General features: G+C 38.4%; 2 protein-coding genes across 4 annotated transcripts in view; one reads left to right on the top strand and one right to left on the bottom strand.

Moving 5' to 3' along the window:
* Positions 1-4034, bottom strand: part of PPME1 (protein phosphatase methylesterase 1) — a 57791-nt gene extending 53757 nt beyond the window's left edge. Inside the window, exon 1 of the mRNA XM_074335782.2 lies at positions 3794-4034. Within this exon, the coding sequence (XP_074191883.1) occupies positions 3794-3894 (101 nt within the window). The 5' untranslated portion in view covers positions 3895-4034. The remainder of the gene's footprint in view (positions 1-3793) is intronic.
* A 341-nt stretch (positions 4035-4375) lies between these two features.
* Positions 4376-26929, top strand: part of C2CD3 (C2 domain containing 3 centriole elongation regulator) — a 114242-nt gene continuing 91688 nt past the window's right edge. For all 3 annotated transcript variants that reach the window (XM_074335778.2, XM_019744374.3, XM_088791577.1), the window contains exons 1-7: positions 4376-4569; positions 7358-7627; positions 12033-12190; positions 17334-17557; positions 18163-18410; positions 25039-25171; positions 25945-26073. In XM_074335778.2, coding sequence (XP_074191879.2) covers positions 4515-4569; positions 7358-7627; positions 12033-12190; positions 17334-17557; positions 18163-18410; positions 25039-25171; positions 25945-26073 — 1217 coding nt within the window. In that variant the 5' untranslated portion in view covers positions 4376-4514. The remainder of the gene's footprint in view (positions 4570-7357; positions 7628-12032; positions 12191-17333; positions 17558-18162; positions 18411-25038; positions 25172-25944; positions 26074-26929) is intronic.

The following is a 26929-nucleotide window of genomic DNA, read 5'->3' on the forward strand; positions in this document are numbered from 1 at the left end:
GATTTTAGTTAAGTCAATGAACACATGAGTTTTCTCATTAACAGAAAATATTAACCCTTGTCCTAATTTGCCTCAGAAAATACAAAAAGGCACTAATATATACATGTCAATCAAAGCACTGTAGAATTGAAAGAGATAATTATAGAAATGTAGTATTATTGATAAACCAAAAACATGCTGAAAAATGGTTTCAATAATCTATTGTCTCTCAAATGGTATTGAAACATATTAAAGCAGTGATTTTCAAAACACTCCTCTCAAGCACACCAGGTGTTGTACAGACTGAACACGTGTCCTCCCAAAATTCACGTTAAATCCTAACCTCCAATGTAACAGCATTTAGAGGTGGGGCCTTTGGGAGGGCTATACCCTCATTAATAAGATTAGTACCTTTACAAAAGAGACCCCACTGAGCTCCCTTTCCCCTTCTACCATGTGAGAGGACTGCCTTCTATAAACCAGAAAGGGGTCCTCACTAGACACAAAATCTGCTGGTGCCTTGATATCGAACTTCCCAGCCTCCAGAACTGTAAGAAACTAATTTCTGTTGTTTATAAACCACCTAATCTATGGTACTTTTGTTATGGCAACCCTGATAGAAGATACCAGTTACAAGCAGGAAAACTAAATCAGAGTCGCTCCAAAAAGCTTTAATAAAAAAGTTTATAACCACTGTTTTTTGGCATCATCTACTGGCATCTATCAAAGAACAATGAAACAGGAATTTCAAGCCTTACCAAAGAAAAAGCATTGTTGTTTTGAAAAGGAATGGATTCTAGAGACTAATCCTAGATTGAATCTAGTTCTGCCACATGCTACTTGGGTGACGCTTAACCTCAGAGTCTGAATTTGCGAGAAAATATCTACCTTGAGAGGTTGTGGGCAGATTAAATAAAATACATAAAGCTACTACGACAATGCCTGGCACACAATAGTTACTCAGAAAAAAAGTAATTGCTATTACTACGTTATCCATTAATACTCTATAATAACTAAATCCAACTTGAAAAATTATAGAAACTCAAGAAAAATCATAAACTCAAAACCACCCTGAATATGCAAACACATCTAAGTAAGATTTAGTGAAATTGAAGGCACAAAATTATGAAAAATAGTTAAGAGAGTAAGTCATATAAGTGACTGTCAAAGGAACAGGCCCAACTTGATAGTGAGAGATGGGAGAGTAGGGAAAAATGGTAAGGTAAGAAAAAAGCAAGTGAGTAGGAGAAATAAAGAAGGATGCTTTGAAATTGGTGAAAGTGAGACTTTATAAATCAGGATTGAGCAAAAGGAAACACTGAATCCTAGAATATTTGCAAAAGAATAAGATACAAAACTCAAACTAAGTATTCTCAGGATAATAGCTATAAATCCAAAAAGACACAGTGGGTCTCAGAGTCAAGAGACCCACATTCTAGTCCTTAGGGGCCTTACCACCAAGCTTCTAGGGTGCCTCAGTATAAGGAAGATTTGAGTTTCAATTTTGCCATTTATTAAGAGAAAATGTTGTCCCCTGCCTCTTAGTTTAGTTTACAGAACACAGAATTTTTTTGAGTCTCAATTCCCTCAACTGTACAGTGAAGTGCTGAGATGAGATCATTTTAAAGCTCTCTTCCAGCTTTATGATTCTAGGGGAGAGTCTATTATTATCACTAACATTAGATGAGGCCTGCCTATGTTCCAATCAGGAAGTAGAAAAAAAAATACAGGGAAATAAGCCACTTGAGGACCAAATAAAATTCGCCAACATATGGTCGTCTCCTCACAATACTATAAAGAAGCATCTTTCTAAATAGCTTTATTTTCCAGGAAGCAGTTAACCTAAATTAAGAAGACGAAAGTATCTATTTAAAGAGGATAAATTACTAACAATTATATAATCGTCTAATCAGCAGATTTTCCCTTAATTTTCTCTTAGTATTTTTCTTCAGTTCTTCATCTTCAGAGAACTTGTTTTGACAAAAGTGAGAAGCCGAGCTCTAATTAAACTTATCTAAAGCATGTATAGTTATTAAAAAACTATTATTTTTGTACATTTTTACCGAACAGTGCTCGTATACCGAAAGATCAAATTTTAGATTAAGATAGGCAGCAACTAAGATACACAACAATAAAAGTTACCTTTATACTCCAGGTTAATTTTCCCAAATAATCTGTTATGGATCAGTTTCCAGATCCTCCTTATTATTCATGTTGCAGTCCTACCTTTTTGTCTTCCAAAGACAAAACCATCTTCATCTTACCTTATATGCAGCCTTCTACCAACTCTTTCTACTGTGCGCCCATCGACCTACCTTCTCTTGTCAAGGTTTTTCCATTTTTCTACTGTATATCATAATCAAGTCTCCACTTCAATTTTTAAGTTTCCTTCCTGGGTTTTTTCCACCCATTCTCACCACCTCCTAACCCAGTGTTTTAATTGTTAGGACTTTGCTTTCTCTTCATTCCTAGGACCTACTTTCTCAGTACTACATCTCCTATCTTCATCTCCTTTTTGATTAGTTTTTGTACATAATACTTCTTGAAAACCTAAGTTTTCTCTTCTCTAGTCCTTACTCCAAGAATATCTATCAGCCCATCTCTAGAATCCCAAACACACTCTTGACTACCTAATACCCAAGTGTTCTTCCTGCCCCTTTTCTCTACAGTCACTAGTCTCCAGAATCCTGTCTGATACTACAAATACCCCTCAAAACCAACTGCCTATTCAATTCTCTCTGCTTTCCAGCAAGTACCTCTCCCAGGTTCAACTCATTATGCTCTCTCCTACACTGAGATCCCTAACCTGGCACAAACCATTCACCAACCTACAGTTCCAAAAGTCTAGCTTCTCAACACAGCTTTCTTCCTAGTAAACGGTTCCTCTGAAACATTTTAAGTGGCTACTCTCAATCCTTCATTAATTCTGAGTCTGATCAAACCAGTACATAGCTTCCATCAGACCTATTTGCCCAGCAAAAATTAATTGCCCAAATCTTTCTCCTTATGCTTCCCAGACATTATCTCTGCAGCACTTCCATTCACTAAACCCTATTCCTCGTCATTTCTCAATTTCTAAAGTCCACGGTCACTCTCTAAGATCCTCAGCCCTCATCACTCCTCTTCTTTCCTCTTCTTATTCCCTACGCTCGCATCCCATTAAATTTCCTATTATCCTTAACTGTCTTCTTGGCTATGTTCTCCATCTCTCTTTACGCCTCTTCCCCAAGCTTTCTCAGTTCTCCTAGTCATCCCCTAACTCCCTGAATCTGCCTCTTACCCCTTTAGGAACTCTCTAGAACCTTCTGCTCCCCAGTTCACTTTCCTTCAGGTGTTCTCTAGTTCCCTCAGCTTTTCTAATACCTAGTTCTCATAGTCTTCTTACTCCTCGCAAATTTTTCCCTAGTTGTTTCCCCTAATTCCCCTCAACTTTTCACTCAGTCATCCTCATTTCCCTCAATCTTCCCCGGCAGTTTTCCCCCCACCTTTATCACCTCTCCACTTCCTTTCTTCAAACCTCCTCCATCCCGTCTTCTTGAGGTGCTTCTTATATCTCTTAAACTACCCTCTGGGCTTCCTTAATCTTTGCTTTATTCCCTCTCCCTTCAATACTATTTGTCCTCCAATTTCCATCGACTTGGCGTCTCCCCTAGTGCCCAAATCTGCCTTCTACTCCATCTAAACGTCTCCAGGCCGCCGCCAACATTCTCTCCTATCCTTAGCCTCCCTTTCCGTGCAGCATTAAACGCCCAGAGACACCATTCTCCAATGGCCGGGGTTTGGCCTCTAGGGAGAAGGGGTACCGGTCACGTACCCCATTCGCATCTTGGCTCCGCTCTGACTGCCCCCGCTGCCGGGCAGAGGGGGGCGAGAGGGCAGGCGGCCGAGGTGCATGCTCTTCTCGAGGGCCGACATGAAGGGGAGGCCGCAGGTAGTCAAACAGGAGCCGAAGCTTCGTCCCACGCTAAGTGCGGCCCAACCGGTCACAGCTCGCCTCTCTACCGACGCACAGTCGCTTTTGGACAGCACCCAGCTACCGGCAGCACCGCCTACCGCCCACCGGCTCCGTAAACTCCACCCCCTCTCCTCAGGCGGTTCCACCGGAAGTGCGCAACAGCGCTCCACAAGGAAAGCTGGGTAACGAAGTCTGGGGAGCCCTCAGACCCCAAGCGGGGAATCTTAGCGACTCTCACCGGAAAGAGAAGCTCTCCTAAGGCAATGCACCCTGGGCAATGGAGTCCTCAAAGGGCGTATCCCTTTGCGCTTGCGCAGCTAGAAGAAACAGCGTCCAACCCCGCAGAGGTAGGGAGCAAAGCATCCTGGGCGTTGTAGTATATTAGCGGTAAGGAGGCTTGGCGCCTTCCCTTCTCACGGACTCCCAGAGACTGTTAGAGGAAGAGCAGCTTCTTCCTGCCTCCCAGGCTGCCCAGCGGCGCCCGTTGCCGAGGAACGCAGGCGCGGTGGGAAGGGATGGCGGGAAGCTACGGCTTAGGTGATGGGACCGGAGTTGAGTTGATGAAGAGTTCCGCCTCGTCATGAAACAACGAAAAGGCCAAGGGCCTGGGGGCGGTCGTGGCCGCAAGAAAAGAGGTAACCTGAGCGACCAGAGGTTGTGAAGGTGTAATAGGGAGGAACAGGAGAGCAGTGTGTACGGAATTCTAGGGAGACCTCCACACACTCCTGTTAAAAAAAAAACAAGAAAGAAAGAAATAAAGAAAAGGGAAAGGGACAGAGGAAGGAGGATAACCAGGGAATGAGAAGGTTAAAAGAGAGGGCAATTGGCCCTCCAACGAATGGTAAGGAAATAGGGTCTGGCGTGGGGGGCAAACTGGACGAATAAATGGGGACAGGTGCAGACCGAAAGGGTAAAGGCAGGATGCTTCTAGAGGAAGGGAACAAAAAAATTCTCGAAAAATGTTTTAACTTTTTGGAAATTGAGATATAATTGACATATAGCATTGCTAGTTTCAGGTGCCCAGCGTAATGATTGGATATTTGTACATATTGTGAAGTGATCACCATAATAAATCTAGTTAGCATCTATCACCATACATAGTTAAAAAATTTTGTTTCTTGTGATGAGAACTTTTAAGATCTATTTTAGCAACTTTCAAATATACAAACTGTAATCATCGTTGGTGTACGTTACATCCCCATGGATTAGGATTGTTTTTGGTAACAGTTCAACGTGCGGTGGGGGGAGGGGTATTCCTTTGGAGGTCCATGTAGGGCTGGAAGAAACATAAGTTGGAGAGGGGAGTATGTCAGGAATCGTAATAGGCAAGAATCACACTTTATACAGTACTCCCCAAGAATTAGCATGAAGCACAACTCAGTAAATGTTAGTTGAGTGAGTAAAGCATGAAACAGTCATGAGGCATGAAGGGCTACAGGTGAGAACTGGGAAAGATAGCTGTGGAGGAAAGAGGAAGAAAAGAGTGGAGAGCGACATGGTGTGGCAGTTAGAGTTGGAGTGGTGGTAAGGACATGAGGCTCTCTGAAGGATTTGAGATGATGAAAGAGTGTGTAGCAAGAGGACCTTATCAGGTTAGTATGCTCCAGGAGAAACAGCTCACTAAGAGAGTAGGGAAATGTGAGCTGCTGGAGGAACAGTCACCTTAGGAACCCAAGGCAGATCAGGAAACTGGAAATTGAATCTCTACAGCACTACCTCAAAAAACGAAACAAACAAAACCCATCATGTTACTGTCTTTTTTACATTATACGCAAAGAGGTATTGGGAATAGTGATGGTACATTAGGCCATTGGGTTGAGGACTGACGCTGCAGTCTGGGAATAAATTTTAGCTAAGTTTAAAGTTAGCTAAGTTTTGAAGCAGTGTCTTACCTGCCAGGAATGATGGGAGGATGTGAGACACATGGAAGTGGTCAATGCAGGTGTTCCCTATGTCAAACCGGTGAAGCATATTTCGTTAATAGGAGGAAAATCAAACTAGAAATAAGAATGCTCCATTCTCTATACCATCTGCATATGCAGTAATGCTCACGTATACACCTGTGCATAATTTTTATATTGAAACTAGCTATGCATAAAGGTTATGGTGGGTCTTTTCTCCACTCTAGAGAACAGAGAGGGTGTTCACTTAAAAAATCCTAAGAATTAGTTATATAGATTCCTGATCTATAGACTTCAGTATATTTTCTTCTTGTGAGGCCTTACCACTCCCCAAAGGAAAAGTCAGAGGAATAGAAATGTATGTGTAATATACTCGTAAGAATGGTTTCTTAAATCGCCCAGTCTTGGTTAGAAGATACATTAAAGTTTTATAGAAAGACATGATTAATTGCCTCATTTATATTTTATTATGTCTGAAAACCAATAAATATTATGAAGCCAGCTTGTGCTATAAATAGTGCAGAATCTGAAGACGATAATCTCTGTCCTCATTGGCTGAGTGATATTAGCAGCAAAGAAAAGATAGACAATTTAAGGTGGTCTTTATTGAAATGCTGAGTTGTATGGTATAGACAATCATTTGAGAGTTGAGTTTGAACGAGTTCTAAATTTAGTGATGGTTTTGAAATAAGAGAGTTAGGTAAAGATAACATATCTTAAGGACTGTGGACTTTGCAATAATCAAAACAACAGTACTTGGAAGAAAACTTCAACTACTCCTGAGATTTTAAAAACCTATCATTGTATTTGTATTTTTAAAATGGTATCTTTCAATTAAGGAGGAGTTTGTATTAGCATGTCTGTGGGGACAGAGCCCCAGAGAGCAGTTTCCAGGCTCTCGGCCTCACGTGGAAAGGTGCTGGCTCAGCTAGTAAGTGGCCATCAACTGTGATTGGATGGCCATCAGCTGTAACCAGTGAGCCACTGGCCACTAATATAACTGCTGTGGCTACACTAGCGGCAAAATGGGGTCTAGCAAGGAAAATGGGGGCTAGTAAGAAGATGGTGACTGAGCCTGCAAGCGGCGCAGTGAGGGTTGTGAACAGTGTGGCTCCTGCTTCCTGTGTCTCCAACCCAGCCACCAGCGAGAATATGGTGGTATGCCTCCCCTATCTATGGCTCCGTGGGTGTTCCTTTTCGGCCTCACCATGTCCTGTGTTCTTATGTGGGGAGCGGGAGCAGAGACCCACATGACACCCTGCATGACAATGTCTTAAGTTGGTATGTTCTTATAATGACTGGAATCAAAACCTACATATTAAGTAGTTGTCAGGGTGGCTTAAGTGATCACGTAGGTTATTCTGTGGTTTGCTAGTTACTTCTCAGGTATTAGAATAGGTAGGATAAGCCTGCTCTCTGTGGAGACTAAAGCGTTTTTGTGTGTTTTCATTCAAAAAAACAGATGATATGTTTTCTATATTTCGTCTACATTTTTACTTTGTGTTCTTGGATTCCTCCCCAGGTTTGAGTGACATTCCTCCATCTACAAGCCTGCCACCTCTGGTTGAAGGTCAGCTACGCTGCTTTCTGAAACTTTCTGTTAATAAAGTCGTATGGAAGATTGCAAAGCCTCCCTCAGGTGTACTTGTCCGAGTGAGATGGTGGGGAGAAACATCAGATGGAACCCTCTTTTGTCCCAGGGACACATTGCAGACTGAACCAAAAGCTATGAGAACAACTACACGTTATGCTATTCGCTGTGGTCCAAAGCAGTTTACCTCTTATCTAACAGGTATGTTTTTGTCTTATCATTTCACTACAGGCCTAATAAGCATATGGTTATGTTGTCAGCATAGGTACTATTATGTACATAGTATCTGTGACATTGTTAATTATTGAGAAGTCAAAGAGGTTTTATAGTAGCCATCATTTATTGAGAGTATTCTATGTGCTTTCAGTTGATACATATTGTTTCTAGTGCTTAATGTCCTGCAAGATAGATGTTTTTCTCTTTTATAGGCAATGAAACTGAGGTTCAGAGAGATGAAATGAATACTCTCTAAGGTTACACAGCCGATAAGTGGCAAAACTAGGATTTGAACACACTTCTGTCTGCAAGCAAAACTCTTACTTTTCACCACATCATGCTTCTTTAAGTAATAACTGTAGTCTCTGCTCTGGGACTTACGTTATGCTCAAGGAAAGAGGATATAGGTGTAAAATTTACTACTAGTATAAGATAATGCATGCTAAATGCCAAATGAATGGTTTAGTGAGTTAGTACTACAGGTTTTTGAAGAGGGGAAGGATTGTTCTACAGGGACCCAGACGCCAAAATTTCTTCATTTCTGTTCAAGGAAAGTGTTCTAAATGTACTGTTATTTCTCTATTCAGGTCAAGCTTTCAGATAAACATATTTTGGATGGTGGAGTTATTTATCAAATCAATATTGTTTAAGTCAGTAAAAGTTAAGCATGGATCACATAAACATTGTTGGGCTAAGAATACTGGAGAGTCAAGGTGAATTAAAGATTAACCTGTCTTTATGAAGCTTATGTTCTATCAAGAAAAATATTTTGAAAATGTCAATGTAAAGAACAAAAAAATTCAGTCATTCAAAAAATACATATTGAACATTATTAGCATGTGCTACACATTGTGCTAGCCACTGTACGAATTGCAAAAATGAATGGAAAAAAAAATAAATCAGAATGGTATCTAATTTTAACTAAATTTACAGAGCAGTTTAGTTACAATAGCAGGTAGAAAGTGATAAGTGCTTTTAAAGGCTACCTGTGGATACTCTGGGTACTGTAAACCTGAAACTTAAATCCTCAGGTGGTATTTTTATATAATTTAACAAACGAAGAGAGATTAGAAATTTTTTAGTAAGAGACAAAATACCTGTTAATATGAAATTAACAGGTCAGACATTTATTCAAGCATCCTGTGGTGAAAGAAAGAATGCATTACACTTGGCATCTGAACTTTAGGTTGGTATTATCAGTTGTGGGACTTGGGGAAAGTCCCTTCCCATTTCTGACCCCTCCCCCTTTTCCTCATCTGTAAAATGGGACCAAATAGCTGCCCTTTCACCTGGCTTTTTAATGAAGAAGCAGCCTGGTTGAGTGAGAAGAACATGGGTTTTGAAGTCAGACAATCTTGAATTTGAACTGTGGCTGTAGGATTGCATAGCTTTATGATGCTGGAAGATTCCTTAAGGTCTTGGATTCTAAGTTTCCTATTAGTTAAATGGGGATAATAGCAGTTACCTGGCAGGAATTGTGAAGATGAAATGAAAAAATTTTGTAAAGTGATTGGTCCAGTAGGTAGCACATTGATGTGAATTTTATAAAAATATAAAGTCCTGGGCACTGTGGGGGTTTACAGAGATTTTAAATGTAGTCTCTGATCAAAAGGAACTTACAAAGATTTGTTGAAAAAAACAATATTGACATGTATGAAACAGTAGTGAGCAATGCCAGACAGTATGTAATTAAGTGGGTGATTACTTGGTACATATGAATATTCCAGGAAATTAATAAGGGCTAAGCTTATCATAAGTTAGTAGGAAACCAGAATCCTACTTCTGTTGTGCTCTAACTTGCTGCTTGACTTTTGAGCGATTTATTTCATCTTCCTGGGCCTTAATTTTCCCGTTGGTAGATTGAAGGGGTTAGCCACCAAATTGGCCAGTACTCAAATATCATGATTCTAGTTAGGGAAGAAGCCTGGGAGAGGGTTGCATTTGAACAGATGAGGTGAACCTTGCAAGTGGTGGCTGCGCTGTGGACATGAGTATGATATGTTTATTAGAAAATGAACACACAAAAGATCAAGCATTAGTTCACATGAGTGTGTGCTCTAACTGAAAACGTGGAAAAATGTTAACTATTACTTAAGATATGTGGTATTTGTTTTATTATACTTTTATGTACTCTTGTATATGGAGTTAGCTCATTTAAAAGAAAATAAAATGTGTAAAGTAAGCTAATGAATACATTGTCACATGTTAGCATAAAACGTAAATAGGTCCAGGTTGGAAAGAGAGAGGCAGTAAAACAGAGATTGTATGAATTCCTCAGATAAAAATAATATAAAGGAACAAGCAAAAATGTATAGCATTTTACAGTTCATAAAATACTTTCAAGTCCATCATCTTATTTGATTTTTAAAACCACCCTGTGAAGTAGGTAGGGTGGTTTGTTTTATTCATTTCTTTATGTCTATTTTGTCTTATTTTGAACAGAAGTTAGGGTAATTACAAAAACATGGTAAGTACTCCGATTTTTTTTAATTGGTGAGAAAATCTTTACATTTTAAATCTTTAAGAACTTTTTGTTTAAGGAAAGTGAAAATACAGTAGGAAGAATAAGAGCAAGCCACTGAAGTGCTAGAATGCATGCTCTGAGGCCCTGTACATTTGCAGTGGGTGTTTAGCCTTTTCTAGGTGATGAATTTGAGTTTGTGTTAAAAGGGACTTACCCAAGGTCACCGTTACACCAACCCTAATTTCAGGGATGCCCTGACTCTAAGATCATGAGTGTTTCTGCTATACCGTCCTGCCTCAGGAAATAGAGGGATTATAGGATTCTGAGGTATGCCTCATCCTCTCTTCTGACACCTTTCCTCCCTTACCTCTTTAATCTGTTCACAGGATACAGCAGCCATGAAAATGTTTGGAGCATGGGAAGGTTAGAGTAGAAACCAAGGAAAGTTTGGTACTTCACTGAGCTTCACCACTTGATTTTTGCTTCTCTTTTATGAACTAGGATTCGATTAGTAGGAATATGAAAGACAATGAGGGTGAAAAGTATGCTGGACAATAGGGATTCTAATTCCACAGCAAAAGTGAAGCCTATTAAGAATTAAGTTTTTTATCCCTGGAAGCAATGAAGAATGAAGCAGCATGGTGTAGTGTACTTTGCAGTAAGACTGAACTATTAGTCCAGTTTTGTCACTTTAAAGCTGGGTGAACTTAGGTGTGTTATGTGACCTCTGTGAGCTTCAATCCTCAAATGGGGACAGAAATAACTATCACAGAGTTGTTCAGAGAATTAATGAGATATGGAAGAGCCTGGCTGTTAGCAAATAACCAAGAAATGTTGGTACATTTTCATTATTCTACATATGCATATCACTTTATAGTCTACAAAGCGCTTTGACATTTATTAGCTCATACGATTTTCAGATAATTTCCATGAGTAGGTATGACGGGGACCATGATATGTTAAGTAATTTACCTAAAGTCCTATAACCACCATTGAGCAACTACCACATGAGGACACTGCTAGGTGTTTTATTTGCCCTTCTTCCTTTCCTCTCACGGCCATGATGTAGGTATTATGATGCCTGTTTTACAGAGAAGCATACACAGAAGTAGCTTGTGAATATTGGAGCTATAACACAATCACTGGTCTTCTCATTATAAGTCCTATGCTCTTTTCACTACAGTATTGAACAAGTGGTGAAACTGAACCGTTTTTTCAACTTCAGTAAGAAAATAATTCAGAAGCTATACTGTCCCGAAGTAATCTCAGATTCCATATGCATGCATTAAATCTCTCCTGCTGTAAATTATGACCATGAAGGTATTAAGTCTAAGTGACTAAATAAAGAATACAGTTAAGGAGTTTATTTCCATTCCTCTCAGTTCCAAGTCCTCTCAGTATTTCAGGGCTCCCAATACAATCAAGAAGTAAGTAATTAGATACTCCTGGGAGGCAGGAACCAACCATTGCATCCATGTAAGAGAAGCCCTTTGTCCAATCCAAAACTAGAAATGGTGAGAATCAAAGAACTGAGAATTGTTGCCTTTCAAAAGCAAAGCCTGAATTCTTGCCAAATATGTAAAAAAAAAGAAAGAAAAGGAAAAAAAAGAACAAAAAAACCCTCCTGTTTTAAAGGTATTTTCTTTATCAATCCTTGATATGGTAAATATTTTTATTCAATGTAATTTTTTTCCTTCAAGTGTCATTTCATTTTGTCATTGTTCTTCTCTAAAACTTTATTGTTCTTTTGATATTGAGTTCATCTCTCCCCTTCCCCCACCCCAAATGATATGGTAAGTGTATGGTTTATTTGAAAATAAAATAATTTTTTTATGTAAAAAAGTTTTCTAATATATACTCCTCTGTCCAGTTCCCCCAAAAAGTAAATGAATAATATCTGCATATGTTGTAATTGTTTCTGATTAGATATGGCTGTGCTGGTGCTGGAAGTAATCACCAAACTTGATCATCTTCCAATTGGTAGAGTTCAGATCAGTGGATTAGCCAAGCTTTCTCCAACTTACCACATCAGTGGATTTTTTACCATTATTTCACCAACATCTAAGAAACTTGGAGAACTCCAGGTAAAAAAACACACAAATCTTTAATCTTTGCTGCATAGAATAAAACATTTGGGGCACAAGTAGTTAAGTTTGTTTGTAGAATGGTACATGACTCCCATATACCATGCTCATTCCCACTTCATGCCTTTGTTCATGTTTTTACTCAAAGACTGTAACATACCTTTGTTTCCACTTATGCAAATCCTCTTAGTGCTTTACTGCCCATCTCAAGTTCCAAGAGTCGTTCACAGCTCCTACTGTACTCATTCTGTCTTCTTTATTAAATTCATAATACTAATTACATAATGATTACTCAGTTATAATCCTATGTAGTTTCCAAAGTTATGTATTAGTAGTCTTCCTTTAATTTCCCTTCCTTTCAGTTTCTAGATTCCCTGGGCAGGACAATGTTTTCTACTTTCTTTGTTTTTCCCACAGCTCCTAACATAGTACCAAACGATAATTGCTTATTTGACTCATGTCAGTGGTGTCTTTGATGTATTCATTCATTGATTCAGCATACATTGTTTTGCTACACAATGAGTATGTGCCACTAACTTAGGATACAGAGATAAGAGATGGTCTTGTCATTTCGTTTTTCAAAATCACGTAGGAAGAAATAGAAAAGAATCTCAAGTAGAAGGCCATGCGATACGTAGTATGGTATAGATATGTACAGGATGGTAGGAAGGGACATAGAAGGGCCCCTTTCTGAGGGGAGACTCTGGGGAAGTGCTTCCTAGAGAATTCTGAATAATCAAACCCCTTAGTAATCTCTTGAGTTTTATACCTTGTCAAATGTATTCTAAAATACATATGGAAATTTAAACAGGTATATAAGAAGATAGTTCAAAAAAGGTGAGGAAAGAACACATAACATTATCATATGTAAGATCCCATTATAAAATCACAAGCACGTCGTTCTGTTAGTGGAACAGAATAGAATCCAGAAATAGATCCAACTAAGTGAAAACATTTTCTTTGTTTTGTTTATCATATTTTTATTTACAATATGTTAAAATATAGTGACACCTTATGTTGGTAACTTCGTGATTAAGTGAGTCTGGTTTACTCATACTTTTCTGATAATGGTGTAAATTTGCATCAGATCTAGAAGACAGTTTGGCATTATGTTTCAAGAACCATAAAAATTATCATATATCATTTACCTCAGTAATTCTACCTTTGGGAACTTATCTTGAAGTAATACCAGAAAAAGAGAGAGAAGCCATATACTTAGCTCTATTTATGGAAATACACTTTTAATAATTGAAAAAATGAAAATTTATTCAGCAATATTAAAGTTGTAGTCTATTAGTGGAATATTTTATTTCCATAAAAGATAAAATTACATAATTATGATTGTATTGCAGCATGGAAAACTGATTTTGGATTGATGACAAAAGAGAATTAAAATTATGTCCACATATATGTATAATGACCAATGACTGGGATAAATAAGCATGGAAAAATGAAAACAGTTGGAGTATAGGATTCTAGCTGGGTTTTTCTCCTGTTTTTATTCAGTTATAATTCACATGCCATAAAATTTACTTTTTTAAGATATACAATTCAGTGATTTTTAGTATATTCACATGATTATACAACCTTCAGTACTACCTCCAGAGCATTTTATCACCCCAAAAAGAAAGACTGTACCTATCAGCAGTCATTTCCTTTTCACCCTTCCCTAGCTCCTGGCAAACATTAATCTACTTTCTGTCTCTACATATTTGCCTATTCTGGGCATTTCATATAAATAAAATAATATGTGGCCTCACCATAATCTTTTCAAGGTTCATCAGTTTTATAGCATGAACCAGTACTTTATTCCTTATTGATGGCTGAATAATATTCCATTGTATGGATATACCACATTTGTTTATCCATTCTTCAGTTGATGGACATTTGGATTGTGTCCACTTTTTCACTATTATAAATAATGCTGCTCTGACATTCATGTACAAGTTTTTTCTGAACATATGTTTTCACTTGTCTTGGGTATATACCTAGGAATTGAATTAAGGTCATATGGTAGCTATGTTTAAATTTAATGAACTACCAGACTGTTTTCTAAAGTGGTTGCATCATTTTTTTTTCCATATTTAAATGTCAGTCGATACAATAATACTTGTGTATTTTTTATTTAAATGAAATTGGGTTTGTTGAAAAATTGTTTTGATAGAACATTGGAGACAGAAGTCAGATTTTTGAAGATTAAGGGATAAGGAAATAAGTAGTAATTACAGAGAAGAAGTGGAAGTAACAATTAGAAATTTTTGTTTCCCAGGTAAATGACAGTGAAAAGAGGGAGAGGTAGTGTGATCTAATGGAAATATCACTAGACTTGGACATGGAGAAATTGGTTACAGAAACCATTCTGGTGTTCACTTATACTCTCCGAGCTTCAGTACACTATTTTTTTAAGTGATGATATTAAAACTTTTACCTCATAGCATTGTTGCGGAGATTAAATGACATGAAGAAATATGGAAACACTTCACATGTACTTAGGTGCGTGACAAGGACTCGCCAAATTTACTTGAATTTGAGAGGATAGTATTGACAGTGGGTCACAGAATGAGAAGTTTGTTGATACACTTTTAGAACAGGGGTTGGCAAACTTTGCCCAGTGGTGGACCAAATCTGCCAGATCTTCTGCTTTTTCAAGAGAAGCCAAAAATCCAAAATTTTACATAAAATCTTATTATTTAAAGCATTGTTAAATAATTTATTTATTTTTTTAATTTTTAATGATATGTTGACCGACATAAGTCTGAAAAATAGTCATACTGATACGCTCTCTCTTATACTGATAGATGTTATAGATGTAGTAGATGATTGTGGGCCTCTCGGTGCTAGAGAGCCTTGAGATATTGAGAGAAGACTGATGAGTGTTTTTGAGGTTGTTCTATTATGGGTGTGAGAATCACCTTATTTGGGCTTCAGAAGAGATGTGATATATTTAGGTGACAGAATGATGGTCTGGAGATGGCACCCAAAAGGAGTAAGTCAACTTCCCTCACTTCCCTCACCCTGGCTAGTAGTGAAAGAAGTAGTTTCCGTTGGAGAAGACTGGGGAAATGGGGACATTTTAAGAAAGAGATGTTCAGTTAAGGTGGTAAGGTGGTTTATATAAAACAGAAATTGTACAGGGCTCTGAAGGGAGGTTAGCAGAGGATGAGCACAAGAGTGTACCCTGCCTGAGGTGGACCGTAAGGACCACCTGGGAGATGAACTCAGGAGTATGTTGGGTATGTTGTGTGGAAGCAGAGGGGTTAGCAGTGAAAATCCCTTGGACTGGTAGGAATGGCTGGAATGATGCTCTGTTCTATACCTCCAAAGCCTGACTCACGCTCCTCCCTCTGCCTGGAATGTTTTCTCTCAGACCCCCTCCGCCTTATCTGTCTCGTTCACATTTAAGATTCTAAACTCAGATGTTGATATTTCCCTCCTGGAAACCATCCCTGGCCTCCTTCCTCACCTCTCCCCCAAGCTCCCACGCCTCTGTGGTGTTCCCAGAACTCACAGTGCACTTCCTTATTTCATAACTCACCATTTTGTATTACAATTACTTCTTTTTAAGTTCCCCTCCAGGATCCTGATCCTCTGGGTCAGGTTTCGTGTTTTATCTCTTTGCCTCAGGCAGGAGCACAGAGCCTGGCGCTGAGCTAGTATGGACAAATATTTGTTAATTGAACAGAGGAGTTAGGCCAGCACCTGTGTTTTGATTGTAAGATGGGTATGGCAGGTACCTGGACTTTGTTCTTTCTTCAAGTGCCTCTGAAAGAAGAAAGTCCAGGTACCTGCCATACCCAGTAGCAGTCTTTTGGCAAGTGATAAATGGCAAGGGAACACTTTCTGACATTTACATTTGGGCAGGCAGGATTTTATGTGATACTGTAACAGTGATCACTGCACAGAGTGTTTGCCCCACAGCATTCCTGTCGTTTGTGTTTGTAGAAAATCTTGATGATGAATAGATTTAAAAGACTTTATGTTACCTGGTTCATGAAAAAACTCTTAATCAAGACCCAAGTGTCTTTTATTGCGTCTGTGCCTTGGCAGTTTCTCTGCGCAAATTATTCCATTGACCTTCGCAGAGATGTCCTAAAACATCTAACTGCAATCTTTCCTTTTTGTTTTAGGCCATTCATCATCATTTGATTCTCTTTGGTTGCTTAAGCAGTTCTGTCTGCTTTCTCTGTCATCGTAACTGAACTTTCAATACACTATTCTTTTCATTTGGAGTATATTCTTTTCGTTCTTCTCTAAAGTTTTGCTTTACGCTCTATTTTATTTTTTATTCTTCCGTTAGGCTTTTCTCCATTAGACTTTTCAGAGGACTGGAGAGCCTTTTAATAGAGAACCTGAACTCACAGGAATGAGATGATAAAGGAAACTTCAAGTGATTACTTTTCATCTTAGCGTTCCTCTGTCTTCACCCTGCCTTATCCCCAGCTTAGAACGAGGGCCTTATTTTTCTCAAATAACTAACAGTAGGGACACAGGTGATGCTATGTCATTCTTTTATTGGTCAGGCCATTAGGCATTATTGGGAATACTAAACACTAGACGTATGCACTATGTGCTACACTAATTAGTCCACAGAAAAATGAATAAGACAGTCCATGCCTTCAAGGAATTCATAATCTAATCAGGATGAGAAACAAACTGCAAGTTACAAATTCCTCTAAGCCTCTGCTTTATTTTTTTAATCTTTAAATTAGGGTAATGTAATTTTCTGACAAAGTTATAATAGGAAGTTCTCTGTGTGAGGAATTTAACAGTTTCTAGCCTGTAGTAAAGTGTTCAATAAATGGTGGTTATTATTGATGGATAGATACAGCGTAAGTAGAATCTTGAAGAAGGGAGTGGCCATGACATCTCTACGTGAACACAAGTTTTCACAGAGGAAGTAATGCTGAGGACATTGCATATACCAAGGCATAAGGGAATGAAATATAAGGTACATTGAGAGAACCCTAAATAATTGGTAAATCTAGGAGCGAGAGATGGAAGCACAGTGAGAGATGAGGCTTCTGAGGTAGACAGAAATTTGAACTTGATCCTGTAAGGAATGGGAGCCATTAACTTACAGTAAATAAGGAGTCTTAAAATTAATACCAAAGGAAATTTCTGATATATTACATGTTTCTTTCAGGTCTCACTTGTCCTGGAGCCTCTGTCAGAAACTTATGACAGCTATAACCCTCTTCCTACTACTGACATGACAGAAAATGTGCTTTTATCTGAGCAGAGATTCAAAGAATATACTGAACCCAGCAATTCCCAGTTTCTAGTTCCATCGGGGCCTCATCGGATACCTGCCACCCAAACTGATGGAAAAGAGTTAGCAGCCAACAGTAGTAGATCAACCACTCCAAGGTAATTACCACACCTAATACCAGTCAGTCTGTCTGCTAACTCCCACTGTACTCATACTTTCTGTCTTTCATTTGTGATTGGGTAAAAGACTAAAGGTAGTCACTCATTCCACAAATAAGTATTAAGTAACCACATGTTCCTCGTCTAGTACCACGTGCTGGGCATAGAAACTAATAAGACACGATTCCTGTTTTTGAGGACTGCTTCCAATCTAGTGGGGGAGGGGGTAGCAACATACTGGTAAATATGTATGACTGAGTCATACAGGTGATATGATAGAGGTCCTTGAGAGAAGAGGGAAAAGGCAGTATTTTGTGAAACAGAATTCAGTAAGAGAAATAGGTTTCGATTTTAAATAGTTATGAAGCATTTGCTTTGTATCAGGCCCAGCACTGAACTCTTTATTTTATTGTCTCACTTTAGCCATAACCACACAGTAGTAGGTAAAGCATCTCCTGTTTTATTTCATTTAGAAGATGAAAACCAGATTTACAAAGTCTAAGCGATACTGCTGTAAACCACTGATCCACGTTCTATCTCTGATAAAGTGGAAAGACACCAAAATGGATAATACACTGCTGATGGTCTCCTTTATTTTAAAACAGGGGGAAAGACCACTTGTACTTTGCAGAGAACTCTGATATAATAAAGGACTCCTTTTTAGGACTACAGCACCATCTTCATTCAGGACAGAGTTTAGAGTCTATGACTCTGAAAGGCAAAGCCCCACAGAAGCAGATGTCCCTCCTCAACAGCTCTGAATTCCAGCCTCAAATTAGGACAGCCTCCAAGAGTCGCAGTGATTCATGCATTCTTTCTTCAAACAATCCCCCTACCAAGGACCTTCTTTCGGGTATGTGTGTATCTGTGAACTGAGACTGAGGTATATTTATTGGGATTACTCTGCTCATTAGCCAGCCTACAAAGAGAACCAAGGCTTCCCTTTGAACTAAATATAAATAGCCAAATAAAAGCAAGTAATCTTACTAGAGTCCAGAATTTCTCACCGTTTGAAGGCAGCTCTATTAAACCACTTAGTTACTTCTAAATAGTAGGTGCTTATAATTGTAAGTTTAAGGGAAAGAACCATTTCAAATGAACTTAGATATGTGGAGAAAGCCTTTATTATAGAAAAATAGTAGTCCTTATTTTTTCCCAAATAATTCAAAGCAAACAAGGTTGTTGTCTCATCATCAGCATTTACTTGTGTGACTATACAGAAGCTAGTGCTAATCCGTCTCACATTCTGAAAACTGTTGGTCTCAGAGTGGGAACAGTCAGAGCACAGCAACTGCTGATCTTAAGCCTGGGAATTAAATATGACTCACAGCCAAGCAGAAGTAGAGAGGAGGCAGTTTACCTCTGTAAGGGCTTAGGCTGAAGTGAAAAAGCAAATAGGAACTGGATCAGATTACTTCATGTTAGGGAATGTGTTATAAAAGCAAATGAGGTACTTTATATTACATTGTTACGATCAACTATATGTCTCTGTGACATCAAGGGCATGATAGGAATTTGTCTCCATTCTCACAAGTAAAATTTTCACAGTAGAATATCTGCAGTATTAGTAGAAAAGTCTTTTAAATAACTATTTAGGTATGTAATTTACATTAGTAAGGGTACTTTTTTAATGAAGAAAGACATTCTGTTTATGTTTTCTCAACTGAAATGTCTGTGATCCCCTATTTTTACAAACATACTCTGATTATAATCTATTAATTTTAGTCTTTAACACAACCCTCGACTACGTTAACAAGAAAGAAAATTGTCCCACTGTACTCAGCACTTCTCAGCTCACACCTGGAATATTATGTGTAGACCTGGGCATCAGACTTTGAGAAAGATATTTGCGCCCTCATTAAGCAGTTATTTATTCAGCACTTGTCAAATGCCTGACACTCTTCTAGGAGTCAGGGATACAGCAATTTAAATTAAAAAGAAGAAAAAAGAAAAACACCCCGCCATCTCCTGCTTTATGGATCTTGTATTCTAGATGGGAAGACCAACAATAAACTAGGTAAATAGGTACGGAGTGTTAGGTGGTGATAATGGCATTAGGGAAATATGAAGCAAGGAAGGTGAGAAGAGGGGATGTTAGTTTTACATAGGTTGACAAAGGAATGCCTGCTAAGAAGGTAACATTAAAGCTCTAAAGCAGATGAGTTCCTTTTAAGGAGAGTAATGAGGCCAGTGAAGGTCCCACCAAGAGATATTTAGCTTTGAGAAAACAGCTACCATTTATTGAGCATTCATTATGTGCTAGCAACTATGGCAAGTGACCTATACACTTAACCTTAAAAGAAAAAAGTGAGGTAGGGATTGTCATCCCCATTTTAAAATGAAGACACAGGCTTAGAGTTAGGGAGGTGCTGCCTTGTCAAAGAGGGCGGCTGCTCCTCAGCTCCAGTTCACTATTGTCCCAGACTCTAAGGCAGAGTCCTCTGCCTTATATTGTAAGTTTGCTGTTGACCTAGGCGTGCCTTTTTTATTTTATTTTATTTTTTTTAAATCAAAACTGTACTGGCCACCTGTTCAAGCCAAACAAAGTATGCCGGGCACAACCCATGGTCTGCCAATGTGCAACCTCTTCCATAAGCGTTACTAGGATCAGTGGGTTTAAAGTTAAAGCAAGACAGATTGTGACTCAGTGTTAGTTCATAGTCTGACCTGTACAAAATGAGAAAGGACAACTTCAAGAAGTAATGAATTCTGTATCACTGGAAATAGTCAAGCACAGGCTGGATAACCTTCTGATGGAACTCTTACCAATTGGAATAAATCATTAAGTAAAAGATACGATCTTTGAAGTTCCCTGCCCACCACAAGATTATGGAGGACTCAGATGAAGTGGGCCACTTTAGTAAGCAGGTCTAGAGCTGAGGTCATGGGAGGGATATAACAAATGTGTAAACCTAATTTTCTTCCTGGTCTGTCTTTATTGTACTGACCTCATACCAGAAAAGGGGGTACAGAGCCGAATGAGTCAACCAGCTCATATTTATGAAAAATGAACTATACATCCTGCTTCTAAGACTTGGGGGTTAGAATAGATAGCAAAGAGTTGGAACAAAAACCAGAAGTCTTATACCTCCCTGTGTTTGGCAGGAGTTGTGCCATGTTGTGTAGGAAGTAAACAAGGGAAACATTTGTCCCGAACTCACCTGAGTGCCCTTCCTTTGTGTTCAGGAAATGATTATTGAGTTGAGGCACAGGAAGATGCCATTACAGCCCTTATAGTGTAGGTACCAGCTTTCTCTTGAGATGCAGAATTCAGATTTTTTTGTCGCCATGCCTTGGACTTGAGAGAAACTTTTCCAAGAATGGCTGTTTCAGTAATGAAACCATTCAGAGGCCAATGAATGGGCCACCTGTGCTCAGATTTGTTCAACTTGTTCTCCTTAATACTTATTTCCTTTTTAAAATGGGCTTTTGGAAAGTATATTTTGAGTGTCTATTTTGTGTCAGTCATTGTTTTGATTATTGGGGTTAGAATGATAAATAAGATACAGACCCTACATAATGGGATTTATAGATGATGTAATACAGAATTGTACACCTGAAATCTATGTAATTTTACTAATAATTGTCACCCCAATAAATTAAAAAAAAAAAAAAAAAGATACAGACCCTGACCTTAAAGAATTCAGGCTAGTAAAGGAAACAGACTCTAAAGCAGACACAGTCAATATTTGTGACGCATTTAACAGTGGAAATATTTATTAAAACATTTTATCAAATGCCTGATATATACTAGGCACTGTACCAGGCACTGAGGATACAAAGACCAACAAGAGTCAATCCTTAGTCTAGAAATTGACGGGGTGAGATACACAATTATAACACTGCATGATAAATTCTTTGACGGAATTATATACCTGGAACTTTGAGAGCACAAAGGAAGTATTGTGTGTGAAAATAGTTGAGTACGGTTAGATCATAAAGTACCAAGGCTGTTTATCGCTTAGAAACATTTTGGTTATCCGTAGAAAAACTTTTTCTACATGGCCCTAAAATCAAGTAAAGTTTATTTTTGACACTGGTTGTCATTGACTATATTATTCATAAAGCATTTATTGAGTGTATCCATCTCAGTAAAAAACTTTAAACCATATCAAATAAAGCCAAGTGCCAACTAGAAACTAAAGGAGGGTTTCCTGTCACAAAACATGTTTCTTTAGCAAAAATTTTCAATGCTAGCAGACTGTGTTTTCCTCACCCTTTCTCAGTGAGTAAACAAGACAGCCATTTTCTGGCTGAATCCCAAAGAGACTTTTTGTAATTAAAACAAATATCATGAATTCGGAATGGAGTATTATGCAGCCATTATTTACATAGAAAAAGTTAACGCATATAGTTAAATGAAAAAGCAGTTACAAAACAGTATACATAATATATACCATTTTTGCAAAAAAAATTTATATATATATAAAATACAGATGTATGTGTGTATGTATACATTTAAAAAACTACAGGCATACTTCAGAGATATTGTGGGTTCCATTGTAGCCACCACAATAAAACAGGTATCTCAATAAAGCATTTCACATGAATTTTTTGGTTTCCCAATGCATATAAAAGTTATATTTACACTAGTCTGTAGTCTATTAAGTGTGCAATAGCATTATGTCAAAAAAATAATGTACTACATACCTTAATTAAAAAATACTGTATTGCCAAAAAAATGCTAACCATCATCTGAGCCTTTAACGAGTCGTAATCTCTTTGCTGGCGGAGGTTCTTGCCTTGATGTTGGTGGCTGCTGACTGATCAGGGTGGTGGTTGCTGAAGGTTGGGGTGGCTGTGGCAGTTTCCTAAAATGAGACAACAAGGAAGTTTGCCACATCGATTAACTTCCTTTCACTTGAACAATTAGAGACCATTGTAACATTAATTGGCTGGCCTGATTTCAGTAGTATTGTGTCTCAGGGAATGGGTGGGCTTGAGAAGAGGGAGAGAGATAGGGAACAACCAGTCAATGGAGTAGTGAAAACACATACAACATTTATTGATTAAGTTTACCATCTTACATGGGCGTGGTTCGTGGTGCCCTAAAACAATTACAATGGTGACATCAAAGATCACTGATTACAGATCACCATAACAAAAATAAGTCATGAAAAAGTTTGAAATATTTCGAGAATTACCAAATTGTGACACAGAGACACAAAGTGAGCAAATGCTGTTGAAAAAACAGCCCCCCTTTTTGCGGGCTGCGACGAAGTCGGTGAAGCCGCCCCAGGAGCCGGAGCTGTCGTATCCCTTCCTGTTCCACTTCTGGTTGCAATCAATAAAGGCCGTTCATACCATAAAAAGTAAAGAAAAATGGCCCTGATAGGCTTGCTCAACACAGGGTTGCCACAAACCTACAATTTGTAATAAATGCAGTATCTGTGAAACCCAATAAAGAGAAGTACAATAAAATCAGTTACGCCTATATAAGGAATATATTGAAATGTTAACAGTCAGTATTTTTGGGTGTGGCATTATTAGGTATATTATTTTCCTATTGCCGCATAACAAATTACCACAAACTTAATGGCTTAAAACAATACCCATTTAGTAGCTCGCAGTTCTGTGGTCAGAAGTCCAGCAGGGTATGGTTGGGTTTTCTGCTTAGGGTATCACAGGCTAAAATCACGGTGTCAGCCAAGCTAAATTCTCATCTGGAAGCTCTGGGGGCAAATTCTCTTGCAAGGTCACTCATGTTGACAGAATTCTGTTCCTTGCAATTGTCTGACAGGTCCCATTTCATTGCTGGCTGTCTGCTGGGGCCATTCTCAGCTCCTAGATGCTGCCTGCATTTTTTGCCACGTGGCTCCCTCCATCTTTAGACAGCAATGATACATTAAATCCTTTACATGCTTCAAATCACAGACTTCGTATCCTGCAAACAGCCAGAGAAAACTTTGTAAAATGTTTGGGCCCACCAGTACTCTCCCTATCTTAAGGTTGACTGATTTGGAACCATGATGTCATCTGCAAAATCCCTTCACAGCAATGCCTACATTAGTGTTTGAATCACTGAGAGAAAGTATGTGTATACCAGGGGCTGAGGAATCTTTGAGGGTGAGGGAGAGCATCTTAGGATTCTGTCTGCCACAGTGGTGATCTTGATTTTCTTTTAGTTTAGTTTAGTTGTATTTTCACATTACACATCGAACATAGGATATTTCAGGGTTTTCCGTTGTTGTTGTTAACCTATATTTTGAACTCTTTGTACTAACAAATATTAGATGTTTGTGGATCTGTTTGGCTAGTTTTTCTTCTTGGCCTGACCACTGTATCTTCTTTATTTATAGAAGCTATAAAACTCTAGACCAGGGGTGTCCAAACATTTTTCAACGTTTTTCACCAAGGGCCATATGCGGTAAAATACACAAACAGCCAGGCTACTCACTCGAGGTGAAGTACATATTGCCTCACCTAGTTTATTTAAGTAAACTACATATATTTTTGGAATTTGCTGCGGGCCAATAAAAAATGGATTGCGGGCCGCAGTTTGGACACCCCTGCTTTAGACTAAGAGAGATGGTTACTTGGTGTCTAGTCTCACTTACCTTCAAAGCAACTGGAACCTCAAGAAAATAATACTTACCAATGTTTCTTGGAATAATGCCACTGGTCCTAAGCTTTTAACAAGAAGCCTAAGAACTGAAGTAGTGTCATATATAGTATAGTGTTTAAAATCATTGGATGTGGAGTAGCTGGTTATACAGCTAATGCGTGTAAATTGCCTCAATTGCTTTCACCTGGACAGTGAAGGCAATAGTAGTAGTCTCAGGATTGTTGCGAGGATTATATTTATACAACATACTTAGAGTAGCGCCCAGCACATGGTAAGGGTTCAATAAATGTTATCTGCCATACGTGGTGGTGGTGGTGTTGTTATTTAGGGATAGGATCAATTTTACCTATCAGCAAGTCTGAAGACTTGATCCTGACTTTTCTATTATCCTGCTGTATGATCTTAGACAAGTCATGAAAATTCTGTGGCTTTCTTTTCGTCATCCATAAAAGTATAAATTTGGAAGAGATTATCACTATGGCTCCTTAAAGTTTAGCTGGTATAGTTGTTCATGTTTCCTGGATATGAATGACATTAAACTTACAAATAATCTGATAAATTAATAAAATATGTGGATACATATATACACGTTACTAACTTTATTTAATGTACAAACAGCATTTGGAAGAGTCAATGCATGCATATAATGATTCCTACAAAGAGGTCAGTTTCTTTGGGATAGACTTCATTCGCTGCTGTAATAACTAGCATCTAAAACAGTCCACATAATAGAAGCTCAGTAAATATTTGTTATAAAATGAATGACCTCAAGGAATTCTCAAGCTAGTGGACAAGCAGACAAGTAAGCCAGTACAGTGCACTGTAGTAAGTCCTCTGATAGAAGCAAAGGTGGTAAATATTGCAAGTATTTCTGTTGGGTTTTAGATTTGCTGTATTCTACTTTTGCCCTCCATAGCTCTGTTGGAACAAGGCAATAAACTCCGTAATGCCATGGTGGTTTCTGCGATGAAATCAAGCCCAGATATGAGCATGTTGTTGGGCGAAGTTCATTCTCCTGAGAAGGGAGACTTTCTGAGACCATCAACACAGTAAGTTACAGGATAAGCATGAACCCCAACAGTTTCTTTCTTTTTCTTTTTTTTTTAAAGATTTTATTGGGGAAGGGGACAGGACTTTATTGGGGAACAGTGTGTACTTCCAGGCCTTTTTTCCAAGCAAGTTGTTGTCCTTTCAGTCTTAGTTGTGGAGGGTGCAGCTCAGCTCCAGGTCCAGTTGCCATTTCTAGTTGCAGGGGACGCTGCCCACCATCCCTTGCAGGACTCGAGGAATTGAACTGGCAACCTTGTGGTTGAGAGCCCACTGGCCCATGTGGGAATCGAACCGGCAGCCTTCAGAGTTAGGAGCATGGAGCTCTAACTGCCTGAGCCACCGGGCCGGCCCCAGTTTCTTTCTTAATAGTTGTTCACATGTGTTTTTGTCAAGTTATGGACTAAGTAATTTTGGAAGTGTTCAGCAAATAATTCTTAATGTGGTGGAAAAGAAGCCTAAACTGGGAGTTAAGATACTCAAAATCTAGAACTACCGCTGGCACTTACTAAATACATACATGGCTAAATTCTTTGCTCCCTCTGAACTGGCATGTTTGTATATAAGTGGAGATATTCTCTCTTCCCTCTCTTACAGAAATGAAATGAGATTCTAACATAGGAAAGGGCTTTGTACATTGTGAAGTTTTACATATATTTAGGTAGTTACGTCTAAAGTATGTTAAATTTGCCCTGTGAACCATCCTGAGCTCAACTAATTCTGATTTGGGTTTTTACCACGTTAGCCACTCAGAAAGTATTTTTCCACATCTTAGAATCAAAGCCTTGTCTAAGAATCAATTTAAAGCCCACATTGAGGATCACCTCGTCCCTCCGAATGAGAATCCATTTTGGAAACAGGATGCAAAAGCTGATACCAGAGCCATACAGCTGCTACTGGGCAGGTAAGAGCCCTCACCTAGCTTTCTTTCTTTTAAATTCTTCCTGCAGTTCACTGTGTACATTGTTAACAGATTTATCTTCGTGAAGTAACACTTCCTTGGAAAAACCAAGTCATTCCCTTGCTTACTTATTGCCTCTTAAATAAAAATCATTATTCATTACCTGCTATATAAAAATCCAATCTTTATAGCCTTTATTCTTAGTCTGACTTATAGAATGGTATCCAATCACCTTTCCATTCATATCTCCCAACTCTATCTCCAACACCAATATTAGTGGTGTATGAGGAAAAGAGCATGGATTTTACACAAACACAAGTTGGGATTCGGGAGTCTGTCTCCTGTTACCTATGTGGTTTGCATAATCAGGCAGGGGGAAAAAAAAAAGTAAAAGAGTTCCAAATTGGAAAGGAAGAAGTAAAACTGTCTCTATTCATAGATGATATAATCTGGTATATAGAAAATCCTAAATAATCTAATAAACAATTAGAATTAATAAACAAATTCAGGAAGATTGCAGGATACAAGATAAATATACAAAAATCAGTTTTGTTTTTACATACTTGCAATGAGTAATCCAAAAATGAAATGAAGAAACAATTCATTGACAGTAACATCGATAAGAATAAAATACTTAGGAATAAATTTAACAAAAATGCAAAACAAACTCTGAAAACTGCAAAACACTGCTGAAGGAAGTTAAAAAAGACCTGAAAATTGGAGGAAAAAATCCTATGTTCGTGATTCAGCGCAGTCCCTATCGGAATCACAGCTGACTTCTCTGGAAATTGATAAGCTGATTCGAAAATTCCTATCAAATTATAAGGGACCCAGAGTAGCGAAAACAATTTTGAAAAAG

This window comes from Rhinolophus sinicus, chromosome 14 (assembly GCF_057876585.1).
Source record: "Rhinolophus sinicus isolate RSI-liver-muscle chromosome 14, RSI-T2T, whole genome shotgun sequence".
Lineage (NCBI taxonomy): Eukaryota > Metazoa > Chordata > Mammalia > Chiroptera > Rhinolophidae > Rhinolophus > Rhinolophus sinicus.